Raw genomic sequence first — 16,408 nt, forward strand, 5'->3', positions numbered from 1 at the left:
TTGTTATTTGACTATTCTCAACAACACAGCTCACACAGTCTGTGAGCCCCGTGCCTCTCTCGACTCTTACTCGTCCAGGTAGGGCTTTTAAAAAAATATATTTATGACAAGGTCTCTTATGTTGACTCAGGTTGCCTTCATCCCACTATGTGGCTACCTAGGCCTTGTGCCCTTTCAGAGTCAACATCCTCAACTCTTGGATTAAAGGTTTGTAACATCACACGGTTCTAAAAAATGATCTATGTGACTCATGTCGTGGGCTGTCCATAAGGCTGTCCGTAACAGTAACAGGAAAAGGATTTGTGTGTGGAGTATGGCTTCTCCCTTGAGACCAGACTAGAAGGAAAAGTTTACTGTGTCCATTGCAGAGGGAGACAGGCTAAGCAATAGCTGAGTTACAAGTTGTTTAAGTTTAATTCCGTGAGCTGCTGGGGTTTTTGTTATAAAGAAGGTTCTGATGTGTCAGGTGAGTGACTTTCTGTGTACTTTTCCTAGCATGCATCAATTCAGACCATATACATGAAGCCAAACCAAATTGGTGGGTCCAATTTTGGGATATTATTTTGGGCTAATGAAATTTTCAGTTGAACACCTCTCTCATGCGGGTAAGTAGATGCCAATGTGGTTGGCTCACTTCACCCTGGTAGGAGGGCTGAGGCACAGGCTGTCGGGCTGTGGATTGTGTGGCCTCTTACAGCACTCAGCAGTTAACATTTACACAGGCCAGGCCAGATAGTCACCTATTAATGGCATTTTTCTCTACCAGAGAATTTATTCTGTTTTAAAGTCAAAATATCTAGCTTTTATTTATTTTTAATCTCTTTTAAAAGCCAAGTTTCAATATGTGGCTTAATGTGGTGGTTTGAATAGATATGGCTCTCATAGACTCATGTGTTTGAATGCTTGCTTCCTAGGGAGTGTGAGGAGATGTGGCTTTGTTGGAGTAAGTGTGGTCTTGTTGAAGGAAGTGTGCTACTGTGGAGGTGACCTTTGACTTCTCCTTTATGATCATATGTGGCCAGTGTGACACAGTCCCCCTCTTCTGCTGCCTATAGACCAAGACTTAGAACTCTCAGGATTTCTCCAGCTCCATGTCTGCCTGGATGCTACTATGCTTCTTGCCATGATGGTAATGGACTAAGTCTCTGAAACTGTAAGCCAGCCCCAATTAAATGTTTTCTTTTGTAAGAATTGCTGTTGTCTTGATGTCCCTTCACAGCAATGGAAACCTTAACTAATACAGTTAGCCTGTGTTTTATTGCTATGACAAGACCATGACTATTCTTATAACAGAAAGCATTTAGTTGGGGATTGCTTACAGTTTCAGAGATTTATTCTTTTGTTATCATAGTCAAGAGCATGGTGGCGGGCTGGTGAGATGGCTCAGTGGGTAAGAACACCCGACTGCTCTTCCGAAGGTCCGGAGTTCAAATCCCAGCAACCACATGGTGGCTCACAACCACCCGTAACAAGATCTGATGCCCTCTTCTAGTGTCTGAAGACAGCTACAGTGTACTTACATATAATAAATAAATAAATCTTTAAAAAAAAAAAAGAGCATGGTGGCATGGTGGCATGCCAGCTGGCATGTTAACTGAGAGTTCTACATCTGGATCTGTAGGCAGCAGGAAGAGAGAAAGCCAATGGTCCTGGCTTGGGCCCTTGAAACCTCAAAGTACACCCCAAGTGACACTTTTTTCTACACCACTATTCTCTGCCAAGGAGTGCCACTTCCTCCTGACTAAGTATTGAAACTCAGCCCATGTGACTAGTATGCCCCTAGTTACATACTTCCTCTAAGACCACACTTCCTCCAAGAAGACCACATGTCCTGATCCTTCTCAAGCATTGCCACTTCCTGATGACCACTCAATCAAACATAAGGGCCTATGTGGGTCATTCCCATTCAGAACACTGCAGTATCCCTTTTAAAATATCATTTTTGTATGTACATTACTGCTCTCAATCTCTATTTGCTTCTGTTCTCCAATGCTTCTCACTTATTATGAACTTGATTCAATTTTCTGCAAGTGGTTTATTCATTCATTTATTTTTTAGAACAATATGTCATGTAGGTAGGTGTCTTAGTTTTTCTGTTGCTATGATGAAACATCATGACCAAAGAACAGGTTGGGGAGGAAAAGGTTTATTTGGCTTATACTTCCACATCACTGTTCAGTATCGAAGGAAATCAGGACGAGAACTCAAACGGGGAAAGAACCTGGAGGCAGGAGCTGATGCAGAGGCCACAGAGGGATGCTGCTTGCTGGCTTGCTTCCCATGGTTTGCTCAGCCTGCTTTCTCATAGAACCCAGGACCACCAGCCCAGGGATGGCACCACTCCTAGTAGACTGTGTTCTCCCCATTAATTACTAAATTAAAAAACAAAAAACAAAAAACATGCCTTGCAGGTCTACTTACAACCCAGTCTTATAGAGCCTCCCCTCCCTTTTTTTTCCTGTGTTATTTTTTCCAATTTTTATTAGGTATTTACTTCATTTACATTTCAAATGCTATCCCCAAAGTCCCCTATACCCTCCCCTCCCTGCTCCCCTACCCACCCACTCCCACTTCTTGGCCCTGGTGTTCCCCTGTACTGGGGCAAATAAAGTTTGCAAGACCAAGGGGCCTCTCCTCCCAATGATGGCCGACCAGGCCGTCTTCTGCTCCATATGCAGTAGAGCCTTTTTCTAAGCTGAGGTTAGGCATGTATCTTTAAGTCAGTCTGTGTTAGTTGGAACAGATAGGTAAAGAGAGACATATTTTTAAGCAAGTGATTCTTAGTGTTTTAATCCTGGAATCCTTAAACATAATTCTTCTTTTATGTTTTTGTGGCCACAACCTTAAAACAAAGATATGACAGTCTGGCAACGCTAGGGGACCTCTGCAGAAAGGTCTTTTGAGTCTCAAAGGGTTTCAATCCATAGGTTGAGAAACTGTTTCAAGTTCCTTATCAGACTGCCTAAGGTCATTGTTCTATTGCCTCATAAGATAGGAATTTTGTTGCCTGGTGTTTAGCTGTGGCATTTATTAGTCTTATTTATCTATCCATCTAGATCATATATTGATAAGGTCATTACAATAAAATATTTGATGAATTTTAAATTGCCTCATAGCCTTAGAAATTTAAAAATTTGCTTTTTCTAAAATGTCCAGTTTTTAATTTTTTGTAAAATTTCTAAATTTTCTTTATAGAAGTTTAAAAATTTTCAATTGCATGTTTTGCAGTATTGAAAAAGTACCTGTGTAAAGAGTGAAGTCATAGAGCACAGTCAGTTTTAGAAGGCAAAACCAAGATTTAACAGTGTAAATAACTCAGTGTTTCCAAAATCAATAACTGGCTTACTTTTATGTTACAAAGTTGCAAAGTTTTTTTTTTTGTACATGAATGTGTATGGAGGTGCAGTTTTAATACTTTCATACCCACCCACACCCACACCCACAGCCACACAGCCACCCCTTGGGTTTTAAGACAGGACAGAAATTATATAAAATCTTTTCCTGATTTAAATGTATCTTTGGACACATGTTTCCTTGGTTAGCTCATGCCACGTGCTGCTACCCAGAATGGCTCCCACCCTGAGTTATGAGTTTTAAGTTAACTTTTTGATACAGATGTTACAGATTTTTAACCATACCTGATAACTTATAAGCCAATAATCTATAACCAAGACATGTAGAACATTGTATACGCATACATTTAAGAACAGTCAGAAACAAACATGTAGTGGCCACATACATTATACATTTGAAACAGACAGACAAAACTTCCTCCAGTTGTAATTTCAAGAGAAGAAGACCTTGCTACCTGCTGAATCCAGTTCTCATGGGCACAGTGGTTCTCTTGTGTGACTGCCACTGAATCCAGTTCTCATGGGCACAGCGGTTCTCTTGTGTGACTGCCACTGAATCCAGTTCTCATGGGCACAGTGGTTCTCTTGTGTGACTGCCACTGAATACCTGCTGTAGAAAGCTGAAGTGCAGGTGACTTTTTAAGAGCAGCTTGTACAGATCAGGTGACCTAGGCTTTATTGCCTGGTTCTGTTTCCTCTCTCAGGGTATCCAGGCACTGTTATATCCACATGCCTAGAATGAAAGGAAAGAAGCATATGCAGGTGGGGTGTATTTGCAGGATCTAGCCAGCTTGAATGCCGGGGAGAAAAAGCCTTGGAGAGATTCTCAGTCAAACAGCTCTCCTTTGTTGGGGGTAGCAAGGGCTATATGGACCTTGGGAAGTGGGTAGGTTTTCAGTGAGTGTACATCATTGGCTGGGCTGAGGTGCTGGGCACACTCCATTAGCGTGAAGAGGAATTCCAGTCGCTTGCTGGGTGTGTCCTCAGGGAGAGAGGAAGCAAAATGTGCAATTTGGTCTCCAGGCTATGTAGCTATCTCAGGGTGGCAGAGGGTTGGGGTTGTAGAGCCTATGTGCACTAGAACATGCAGACTTGAAAGAGGGAAAAGTCCTACCCCCTGGTGGTCTCAGGACAAGATTTTTGGGATTTGGACATGTCTCAGCCTTGCTCTTGCTTCAAATTGGCTTCCTGAAATTGCACAACTTTCTGGCCTTACAGTGGCTCAACAGATGCAAAAGGTGAAAAAAGCAGCCTGATGTGAGTAGAATGCTATGTCCCCTGAGGCTATGGTGAAGTCATGGTGAAGTCCTGACCTGTGCAGCTGCTCAAGCTCATGTCTGGGTCAGAGGGCTTGCAGCAGCAGGTGTCTGTGTAGGTGTCCATGGCCTGAATTACTACCAAAAGCCATGCAGACATCCCTGGTCTGTGCTGGCCCTGACACCCCTTGTTGTTTGGAGGGAGAGATTCCCCCCACCTCCAACCCTTGCCACCTATATCAGGCAGGAGAGTTGGCCTTGCCACTTAGTGGCTGCAGCACTTGGGAGGGCTTGGCCTATGCCTTGCTTGAGCAGGACAGTAAAGCTGGCCCTGGTGACATAGGTGTGGGTGAGCTGGTGGTGTGACCAACTTAGCTACCATTCAGGTCAATATCCAGGGCTATGAGTTAAGTCACCCCAACATCTACTTCATCTATGAACTGCTGGGGTGCATGAAGGGGCTTCACTTGCAGATCTAAAGTTCCAGAATCTCCACAACACAGGACAACAGGATATCCGAGGGGAATTCTGGTGAGGTAGTAGAGGCCAGAGGACTCAAACCAGATCAATCACTCATTGCAATGAACATTTACAACTAAGATGTGTGGACAAAAGTTTATACTGTGAGACACAGGGTGCTACATACACAATGGCTTCCACAACAAGATTTTTTTTTCTGGGGTGGAGGGAGTTGAAAGGGCAGAGGGCCGAAACAAAGGGGCAGGCAGATGAGAGGTATTGGGGTGCATGATGTGAAATTCACAAAGAATAAAAAGTGGCTGTCATGGTTTGCATATGCTCGTCCCAGGGAGTGGCACTATTAGAAGGAGTGGCCTTGTTGGAGGAAGTGTGTCACTGTGGGGGTGGGCTTGGAGATCTTCCTGGTTGCCTGAGGATGCCCAGCCTGTTCTTGGCTTCCTTCGGATGAAGATGTAGAACCCGAAGCTCCTCCTGCACCATGCCTGCCTGGATGCTGCCATGCTTCTGCCTTAATGATAATGAACTGAACTTACGAACCTGTAAGCCAGCCCCAATTAAATGTTGTCTTTATAAGATTTGCCTTGGTCATGGTGTCTGTTCATAGCTGTAAAACCCTAACTAAGACAGTGGCTGTGGAGGATTTTCTTAATTAGTGATTGATAGGGGAGGGCCCAGCCAAATGTAGTTGTACCAAGCATGGGCTATTGGTCCTGTGTTGTGTACGAAGGCAGACTGAGCAAGCCATGAGGAGCAAGCCAGAAAACAGCAAACTTCTATGGCCTCTGCCTCAAGATTCATGCCTGGCTTGGGTTTCTGTTCTAACTTTTTGATAATGAACTGTATCTTAGTTAGGATTTTACTGCATCTAGGCAGGCATGGTGCAGGAACAACTGATAGTTCTATACCTTCAGCTGAAGACTGCTAGAAGAATACTTCCAGTCAGCTAGGATGAGGGTCTTAAGCCCACACCCACAGTGACAAACCTACTCCAACAAGTCCACACCTTCTAATAGGGCTTCTTTCTGGGCCAAGTACATACAAACCATCACATTCCACTCCCTGGCCCCCATAGGCTTGTTCAAACATATGAGTTTATGGGGACCATATCTAGCCACAGCATAATAAAATGTACATTTATTCCAACTTCCAAAATCCCCTTAGCAGTCTCAACAATGTTAAAAGTCCAAAGTTCAAAATCTCTTCTGAGATCCATCCAGTCACTTAACTGTAATCTCCAAAGCAAGACAGGAAACTAGCTGGGCGAACTTCAGACTCTGCATTTCCATGTCTGATGTCAAAGTGGTCTTCAGATCTCCAACTCCTTTTTCATCTTTGTTGACTGCAACAAACTTCTTTTTCTGGGCTGGTTCCACCCCCTCTTAGCAGATTTTGTCAGCAGATATCTCACGGCTCTGGCATCTCAAACATCTTGGGGCCTTCAAGGCAACTTCAATATTACACTTTTTTGTTCCAATGTCTGGGATCCACACATGATCTTCTGGACTCCTCCAAAGGGCCATCATCACTTCTCCAGCTCTGCCCTCTGTAGCACTCTAAGCTCAGGTTGATTCACTCTATTGCTGTTGTTGTTCTTGGTGATCATCCCCATGGTAGTGGCATCTTCAGTATACTGGGGTCTTCCACTGCAACTTGGGGTTTTACCAATAGTCTCTCATAGGCTCTCATCATGGTGCCAAGCCTTAACTCCTTTGCATGATCCCTTCAGTCCTGGACGATCAACTACAACTGAGGCTGCACCAATAGCCTTCCATGGACTCTCACAGTGCCAAACCTTAGCTGCTCTTCATGACCACATTACCAAGTACGGCTGCAGCAGGAGGTACAACCTTGGCTATCTCTGGAACACAGCTTCTTTGTTCTCAGAAAATATTTCCCAGAAGATGTCACCTCAATGATGCTGCTCTCTTCTTAATCACCACTTAGCTCCAGCTAACCAGCATCAATTGTACTAGTAGTCCCTTCTATTCTGGACTCTAAAGCCAGAGCCACATGGCCAAAACTGTGGATTTTCACTGCTTGCTGGGGCTGGAACATGGCTCTCTTGTTCTATTACATTATAACCAGCTTTCTGTTCTTCAACACCTTCACTGCCTAAGTTTGGCTGTTCTGGAACTTGCTCCATAGACTAACTTTGAACTCAGAGATCTGCATGTCTGTCTCCTAAACACTGGGATTAAAGGTTTTGTCCACCAAGCCTGGATTTAAGTTTTTCTTCACTTAGAGCCTACTTTTTCCCAGGATTGCCTTGAACTCAAGAGATTTGCTTGGCTTTATCTCCTGGGATTAAAGGCTTGTACCTCCATGCCTGGATCTAAACTTAGCTGGTAGGATCTTGTCCCAAAGTCCCACTCCCTTCATCTGCTGTCTCCTAGAACACAGGATAAGGCTCCATTTCACTTCCTGGTACCTGTTTAATACTTGAACCATTTTTATTTTTCCTTTTAAAGCTTGCTCCACTTGTTTAAAATCCTCTACATGGGACTTAACCAGAGAACAAAGTCTATGATGGGATTAAAGGTATGGTCCACCAAGCCTGGATTTAAGTTTTTCTTCACTTAGACTCATTTCTGAGACTTCATTTGTCAGTGCAATTAATCTGATTCTCTTCACCTTAGCCTCGGGTAGACTCTTCAGACAAGGGCAAAAAGGAGCCACATTCTTCACCAAAATACCACAAAAAATGGCCTCTAGGCCACATACTGAAATTCTCCACTGAAACTTCTTGGGACAGGTCTGCACAATTCAAATCACTCTTAGTAACAAAGTCTTCCATATTCCTACTAGGATTGCTCATTAAGTCCCATTTAAAGCATAGCACTGCTTTGCAAATCCAAAGTCCCCAAATCTATATTTGGAAAAGCATGGTCAGGCCTGTCACATCAATACCCCACTCCTGGCACCAACTTTTGTCTTAGGGTTTTACTGCTGTGAACAGACACCATGACCAAGGCAAGTCTTATAAAGACAACATTTAATTGCTGCAGGTTTACAGGTTCAGAGGTTCAGCCCATTATCATCAAGGTGGGTACATGGCAGCATCCAAGTGGGTGTGGTGCAGGAGTTTTATATCTCCTGCTGAGGGTTCTCATCTTCATCTGAAGGCTGCTAGCAGAATACTGGTTTCCAGGCATCTAGGATGAGGGTCTTAAGCCCACCCCCACAGTGACACACATCCTCCAACAAGGTCACACTTCCTAATAGTGCCACTTCCTAATAGTGCCACTTCCTGGGCCAAGCCTATACAAACTATTACAAACTGTTATATGAAAATGTGAGTAAAACAAACCCCTTTTGCTCCCTTCTCCCAAAATGATTGCAATCTGGGATTAGTTACTCAAAGTTTAAGGACTGTAAGATCCAGAATACAGAAAAAACATCTTAAATAGTTGATAAGGAAACAATATTAGAATGTTCTTTTTCCATACCTTGTTCATGTCAAAGCAACTAAGAAATGAATATAAAACTACAGGTTCCTAGGGTATGCTTGGGTAGACATAAGAATGGATGCGACAGATGGAAGAGAGGAGTCCTTAGTGTCTTAGGGAAAACAGGTATGGAGATTACCAGTGGCGGGGGCAGGGGGGGGGTAGGAGTGTGAGGTGAGGCAGTAAGACCCAGCTTCACCTGTATCTGCAGCCTCCTGCTGTCCTAGCTGCTCACTGACTGCAGCTCACGTAGCTCCCCGGAAGGCTGTTTTGATTCCCCTGGGGTGTGTTTGCCCAAGGTTGGCTGTCCAGGCTGATGCAAATTCACACGAGTCTTTGAAGTCTAAGCATTGTAGATCATTAGCAGTTTCCTTTGATAACTGGATAACTATTTGTTGGAGCCACACAGCTAATAGAATTTCTCATTTGGCTGGGAAAGCAAGTATATACATCAGGTAAATCAGTGTGTAAAAATAAATCAAAGCAAACACACAGCGTGGAAGTCTGACATCTCCTTGTGGAATGGAGGACACCAGGGAATTGATGGGTGTTGGCTGCTTGGTTTATGCCATGTGGTTTCAATAGTCTATAAATCACAGGGCATTTATCCTTTTTTAAATGAAACCATGGTGAAGAAGAGAAGTTGCAGAGAGAAAGAGCCATCTAAACTCTTTGAAATTGAGACACAGAGCTGCAAGATTTGGGTTTGCCTAGAATGATTTTAGTCTTTCCTTGGTCCAGTTTTTCTTTCTCTTCGTTGGAAAGAGTATTCTGTGCCATTGTGCATTGGAAAGCCATATCTATATATCTATCTATATATATATTTATCTATATATCTACATCTATATCTATTTATCTATCTATATAAATATATATAAATATATCACAGTCAAGATCTTACCTGGAGTGTCAGAAAAACCTTTGGACACTGGAACAATGTTGGGACTATTTCATAATATGGGAATCTTTGAAGTAAAACTAAGTATATTTTGCGTAATGGGATGACTGGAATAGGCTCTACACAGGAACATGCCATGACCTGTGTTGAAATGTGGTAGGCTGAATGACAACTCTCCCAGGTAGGATGGTTTATTTGAACATTTGTCTCATGTTTGTGGCTTTCATTGGAGTGCTTATGGAACCTTAGGAGGAGGATCCTTTCTGGAGGAAGTTAGTCTCTGGGGAAGGGTGTTGAGTGTTTATATTCTCACCACACTTCATCTTCTTTTTACGTCTTCTGGTGGTTCAAACTGAGCACCATGCTTTTTTTTCCATGCACCCACACCTTTCCACCATTACACACTCCATCCCTGAAAAATGTAAGGTAGAATAGAAGCAGCTGCTCACTAAGATAATTTTCTGGCCTTATGTATTTTATTTTTATATTGCTGGCTGTACTGGCTAATTTTGTATCAACTTGACACAGCTGGAGTTATCACAGAGAAAGGCGCTTTAGTTGAGGAAATGCCCATATGAGATCCAGCTGTAAGGTATTTTCTCAATTAGTGATCAAGGGAGGGCCCCTTATGGGTGGTGCCATCTCTGGGCTGGTAGTCTTGGGTTCTATAAGAGAGCAGGCTGAGCAAGCCAGGCGAAGCAAGCCAGTAAAGAACATCCCTCCATGGCTTCTGCATCAGCTCCTGCTTTCTGACCTGCTTGAGTTCATGTCCTGCATCCTTTGGTGATCAAAAGCAGTATGGAAATGTAAGCCAAATAAACCCTTTTCTCCCCAACTTGCTTCTTTGGTCATGATGTTTGTGCAGGAATAGAAACACTGACTAAGACACTGGCTGATAGAATTATTTTTTTAAGGGATTGAAAGGTCAAGATTTCATTGTCTTCATAACAAAGTTGGCTTAGAACAGTTGGCTCTTTCTCGTCTTATCTCCTCCCAGTTCAAAATGCTTGCATCTCTTAATAGCCAGCATCCTCTTAGATCTGCAGTTGGGCTCAACACACTCAAGTCTCAGCACAATCTTCTTTGTAGTTTTAAGACTTTTTGTGGAAAATAGGCTTAGTTTGTCCATCATAACCACTCTGTTTCCTGTTATAACGCCACTTTCCCTGGGTGTACAAAGAATCATTGCTCTTCTTGTACTGTGTCACCTTGTGGGATTGGTGCTTCCCATATTTGTTGCAGAATGTCTGGTGAGTCTTAGGGACATCCACCATGTTTGCAGGACTGCTATCAATTTAGAAAGCAGAATTAGGTTTTGTATGTGTCACGCTGTTACTCCTGTGCCGAGCTTTGCTCACAGCTTGACTTTGGAACCTTGACAGAGGGTATTGTTTTCACCAGGATGGCATGCATTCATGACATTAATACTGAGGCTTCAGGATCGTCGTATTGCAATTTAACATTCTTTCTACCTTTGTGTATAGTTTTGATTTTGAAAAAAAAGTGCATGAATCTTTTGTGCATATATATATATATTTATGTATCACATACATATGTTCACATATACATGTATATAGATGTGCACCACTTGTGTGCCTGATGTTTCCTGAAGTGAGAGGAGAGCAATGGATTCTCTTGATCTGGAGTTATGAATGCCTGGGAACTTCCGAGCGAGTGTTAGGATTTGATCCAGGTCCTCTGCAAAAGCAACGTGTGCTCTTAACTGCTGACCCATCTTTCTTCCTTATGGTTTTTGGTGTTGATTTTGGATCAGTATTTATTTGCCAATATTTTTGAGAACTCTTGATCTCTTAGTCACTTACTAAAAATGCTTTCTTTTGTAGGAATATTATATTTCCCTTATAATTTAAACTGGGGTCACTTAAGTTTTATGATAGGCTATTATTGAGCTGAAGTACATTTTAACTCTTTGCAGGAATTTTGATTGAGTGCTTCCTTTCTCATTCTTTTTGTTGTCGTTTGCTTTGGTGGTCTCATGAAGTAGCACTGGGTGACATGGAAATCACTGCATAAACTAAGATGGCCCAGAAATGACAGAGATGCACTGCGCTCTGCCTCCTGAGGTCTGGGATTAAAGGTGTGCATCACCACATCCATTTTCTTCATCTTTTTTTTTTGAAGTTAGTAATTTTTATACAGTTTTGCTAAAGTATACTCTGTGATCAGTTTGAGGGTCTCTCTGTATTATTTGTTAGTAGTCACTTTTCCTGCAATGACCTATGGAACTCAGTAGGTCTGAAAATGAGTGGTGTGATCCCCCTTTTCTATTGACTTGGAAAATGACTTGCTGACTGCGTTTGAAATTCTGTGATATGGAATAAATGTGTAGAGCACCCAGAATTATGCAAATATATTCTCAGTGAATGCACATTTACAATGCAGTCAGTCTCACCATTTCTCTCTCTCTCTCTCTCTCTCTCTCTCTCTCTCTCTCTCTCTCTCTTTCTTTTTTTTTTTTTTTTTTTTTTTTTTGGTTTTTTGATACAGGGTTTCTCTGTATAGCCCTGGCTGTCCTGGAACTCACTTTGTAGACCAGGCTGGCCTCAAACTCAGAAATCCACCTGCCTCTGCCTCCTGAATTCTGGGATTAAAGGCGTGTGCCACCACGCCCGGTCAGTCTCACCATTTCTATTATGTACATGTGTGGGCTATTTTAGGCTGCGGTGACCTATGAGGATGTGCATGTGAACTTCACTCATGAAGAGTGGGCATTGCTGGGTCCTTCCCAGAAGAGTCTCTACAGAGATGTGATGCTGGAGACCTACTGGAACCTCACTGCTATAGGTAAGAATATTAGTTTTCCTTCACTTTATAAACAAGGGAACAAGTGTTTCTTGGTTATTGGTGCACTTCTGTGATTTCTCTTGTGACAGGGGAAGAATGTGGTGACTAATCAGACATGGTTCTCAACTTCACCAAAGATTCTCATTTAAAATTTGCATACTATCTAATAATATAAATTTTCTGGTATTATATTTTAGGTTACAAATTGGAAGACCACAATGTTGAAGAATACTATCAAAGTTATAGAAGACATAGAAGGTAAATTTCATGTGCAAGCTGATATAACTGTATCACTGAAGAAAATTTAATTTACCTTTAAGTTTTAAAGAAAAGCAACAGTGTAAATAAGTACAGCATTATGTATATTAATGATTAATAAATTCTCCTAAGACCATGTACTTGAATTTCAGGTAGCTGACCTGTGTTTATAAAGCATTCATTTTAGAAACAAGACAAGGAAACAATATCTTAGCACATGACACTGTTTTAGAAACCCTGAGAGAGCCACATTGTAGAAATGCCAATTTATTTAGTTTCATCTCATTCAAGTATTATAGAAAGCCTGCACATTGGTTATGGGATTAGTGTATGTTTAAGAATTTATAAGCAAATAGTCCATAGTAAAGCTAGTGTTACTCATATACTTCTAGTGACTTTCCAAAGTTTAGTGAGAACAACAATTTATTGGAAACAGGAAGGTTGAAATCGTGGAGAAACCTTATTCCCTATAGCACCTATCTATGTGGAATGAAAAGTTCACCTGTGTGTATGCAGTGTAAAATCTTTTGTTTGTTGTTTTTCTTTTAATAGGTATAACATCTGTCATTGTGGGTACAAGCCTTGTGAGCATAAGGGATATGGAAAGAACCAATATATCTTTGCCTGTAACAATTTTCTTCAAATATATGATAGAATCCAAACTGAAGAGAAACCGTATGGATGTACTCAATGCAGTAAAGCCTTTGCAAATTTCCGTAGTCTTCGAAAACATGAAAAAAACCATACTAGAGAAAAACCCTATGAGTGTAGTCAGTGCAGTAAAGCCTTTGTAAGTCGCAGTTCTCTTCAAATACACGAAAGAACGCATACAGGAGAGAAACCCTATGACTGTAATGAATGTGGAAAAGCCTTTTCAACTCGCAGTCATCTTCAAATACACAAAAGAACTCATACAGGAGAGAAACCCTATGATTGCAGTGAATGTGGTAAAGCATTTGCACGTAGCAGCAATCTTCTAATACATAAAAGAAGTCATACAGGAGAGAAACCCTATGGTTGCAATGAATGTGGGAAAGCGTTTGCATGTCGCAGTCATCTTCAAATACACAAAAGAACTCACACTGGAGAGAAACCCTATGATTGTGATGAATGTGGGAAAGCCTTTGCAACTCGCAGTCATCTTCAAATACATGAAAGAACTCACACTGGCGAGAAACCTTATGAATGTAATCAGTGCGGTAAAGCCTTTATAGGTCGCAGTCATCTTCAAATACATAAAAGAGTGCATACTGGAGAGAAACCTTATGAGTGTAATCAATGTGGTAAAGCTTTTGCATATAACAGTGATCTTCATCGACATGAAATAATTCATACTGGAGAGAAACCCTATGGATGTAATCAATGTGGTAAAGCCTTTGCAAGTCGTAGTAGTCTTCGAAATCATGAGGAACATCATTCTCTTGAGAAACCATATGAATGTACTCTATGTGGTAAAGCCTTTGCATATTGCAGTAATCTTTATATACATGAAAGATGTCATACTGGAGAGAAACCGTATGTATGTACTCAGTGTGGTAAAGCCTTTGCACGTCGCAGTCACCTTCATATACATGAAAGAATTCATGCTGGAGACAAACCTTATGAGTGTAATCAATGTGGAAAAGCTTTTCTACTTCGCAGTAGTCTTCAAATACATGAAAGAACTCACACTGGAGAGAAACCTTATGTATGTACTCAGTGTGGTAAAGCCTTTGCACGTCAGAGTCTTCTTCAAATACATGAAAGAAGTCATACTGGAGAGAAACCTTATGAGTGTAATCAATGCAGTAAGGCCTTTGTATGTCGCAGTAGTCTTCAAATGCATGAAAGAACTCACACTGGAGAGAGACCTTACGAATGTAATCAGTGTGGAAAAGCCTTTTCACGTCGCAGTCTTCTTCAGAAACATGAAAGAAGTCATAGTGGAGAGAAACCTTATGAGTGTAATCAATGTGGTAAAGCCTTCGCAAGTCGTAGTAGTCTTCGAAATCATGAAAAACATCATAATATTGAGAAACCTAATGAATGTAATCAGTGTGCTAAAGCATTTACATCTCTTCCACCATCTTCAAATATATGAAAGAAACCACACTGGAAAGAACCTCAGAGTGTAGTCAATGTGGAAAATCCTTTACAAGTCACAGTTACCTTCAAATACACAAAAGAAGTCACATTGGAGAGAAACTGCATGAATGTACTCAGTGTGGTAAAGACTGCATATTGCAGCAGTCTTTGTTATCACAGAACATGTCATACTAGAGAAATCCTATGAATGTAATTGATACAGTAAAACTTTGGTACATCAGTGTAATCTTCAGATGCATCAAAGAACTTATACTGGAGAGAAACCTTAAAATGTAATCAATGGGACAATACCTCTGCATCTTACAGTCTTCTTCAAAGGAATGAAAGGATTCTTACAGGAGAGAAACACCATGAAATCTAATACATGTATTAAGGGCTTGTACAACAAGCATATTTTTCTTACTGAGTCATCTCACTGGTGCTTATGTAAGATGAGTAGAACCATTTCATCCTTAAAATACTCTCTTCTTTTTAGATTGTATACAAATTGTCACCCAAGTATAGAAGAACACAGAAAAACTTGAATAATAAAACATACTTCAAACGAAAATGATATTTATAACTGCCATCCATTTTTGTGGGTTATCTTATTCTGAGGAACAAATACTTGTTCTTAACACTTTATCAGAAACACAAATTAGTCCAGAGAATTTCCTCAGTGAGTGAAGGTAGCTGCAGTTAAGGCTGATGAGCTCATCTGGGAGACCAAAGTCCTCATATGAGTTATTTTCCTCTCTGTTTCCTATGTGCACTACTGTTTCTAATGTGTACCATTGTAGGTGAAGTTGGTCATCTCCAATATCAAGAGACCTAGTGATTCTGTTGTGGGAAATTTGGTCATTTGTAAAGACACTGTGACCAAGCTGCTCAAAAGGTCTCAGATCTCAAAATGTCTGGTCCATTAATTGTAAGGAATATTGTACTTGGTTCAGAAAACATTTGTTCAGGGTCAAAGCATCTCTAAGGGTAATGGCTTTTGTTAATATAAACCAGAAAAACAGCCTAGGCTTCCAGATGTGTGCAGGCAATGTGGCAAGGGTTGCCATTGGACCCCTGAGTGTAGGTCCAACAGAGATATCCAAGGCAATTTTCTTACCATTGAAAAATGCAAGACCTGGTCTAAGGTCTTGCAACCAAAAAGCACGAGGTGTGTATCTCTTGTAAGCCATGAAATAAGAATCAGGCAGAAAACACTCAATATCGCAGATCTAGTGCGTGCTAATGCAGACAGTACTGCTGTAGACTTGGCCATATATAAATATCTTACTCTACCCCCCAAATTTTAATGTTACAAAATATCTACAGGGTTTATGGTCCTTTACCTGCTAGGACAGTAGGAATGATTTAGGAAAGGAGTGGATTGACTTTCCAAAGATCCATTGTGCATCCAGGAAATATAGATGAAGATTTCAAAGAGGAAATTAAAATTATGGCCTATGTAAAAAATGAGATGCATTTTAATGCAGGTGATAGGATTGCTCAGCTGCTACTGTTTCCCTATATCAAAGCCAAAACTGCACCAGTTGAAAGTACACAGATTCTGGGAATTGGGAAGTTATTAAAAATGAAGTGTGAGATGGCTTAAATGTGTGGGACCAGAAGGTCAAATAGGAGAGTTAAGACCTTATGTGGCTGATATACCCATACATTTGTGGTGAATGGATCTTTTACAACATTTGGGTACTCAGTATAATATTCCTCCTTTTCCAGAGAGCACCCCTGATGAAATCAGGGGTGAAATGGTAGATGTTCCTAGGGAAGGCATTGAGATTTTATATATATATATATATATATATATATATATATATATATATATATATATATATA

General features: G+C 41.1%; 1 protein-coding gene and 1 pseudogene across 1 annotated transcript in view; one reads left to right on the plus strand and one right to left on the minus strand.

Annotated features, from left to right (window-relative positions):
- The window catches only part of LOC110326142 (zinc finger protein 431-like), a 31,729-nt gene extending 17,060 nt beyond the window's left edge, over positions 1–14,669 (plus strand). Inside the window, exons 2-4 of the mRNA XM_029542082.1 lie at positions 12,112–12,238; positions 12,436–12,496; positions 13,049–14,669. Of these exons, the coding sequence (XP_029397942.1) occupies positions 12,112–12,238; positions 12,436–12,496; positions 13,049–14,576 (1,716 nt within the window). The 3' untranslated portion in view covers positions 14,577–14,669. The remainder of the gene's footprint in view (positions 1–12,111; positions 12,239–12,435; positions 12,497–13,048) is intronic.
- LOC110326080 lies at positions 10,392–10,707 on the minus strand (annotated as a pseudogene).
- Positions 14,670–16,408: the final 1,739 nt, after the last annotated feature.

This window comes from Mus pahari, chromosome 9 (assembly GCF_900095145.1).
Source record: "Mus pahari chromosome 9, PAHARI_EIJ_v1.1, whole genome shotgun sequence".
Taxonomy (NCBI): domain Eukaryota; kingdom Metazoa; phylum Chordata; class Mammalia; order Rodentia; family Muridae; genus Mus; species Mus pahari.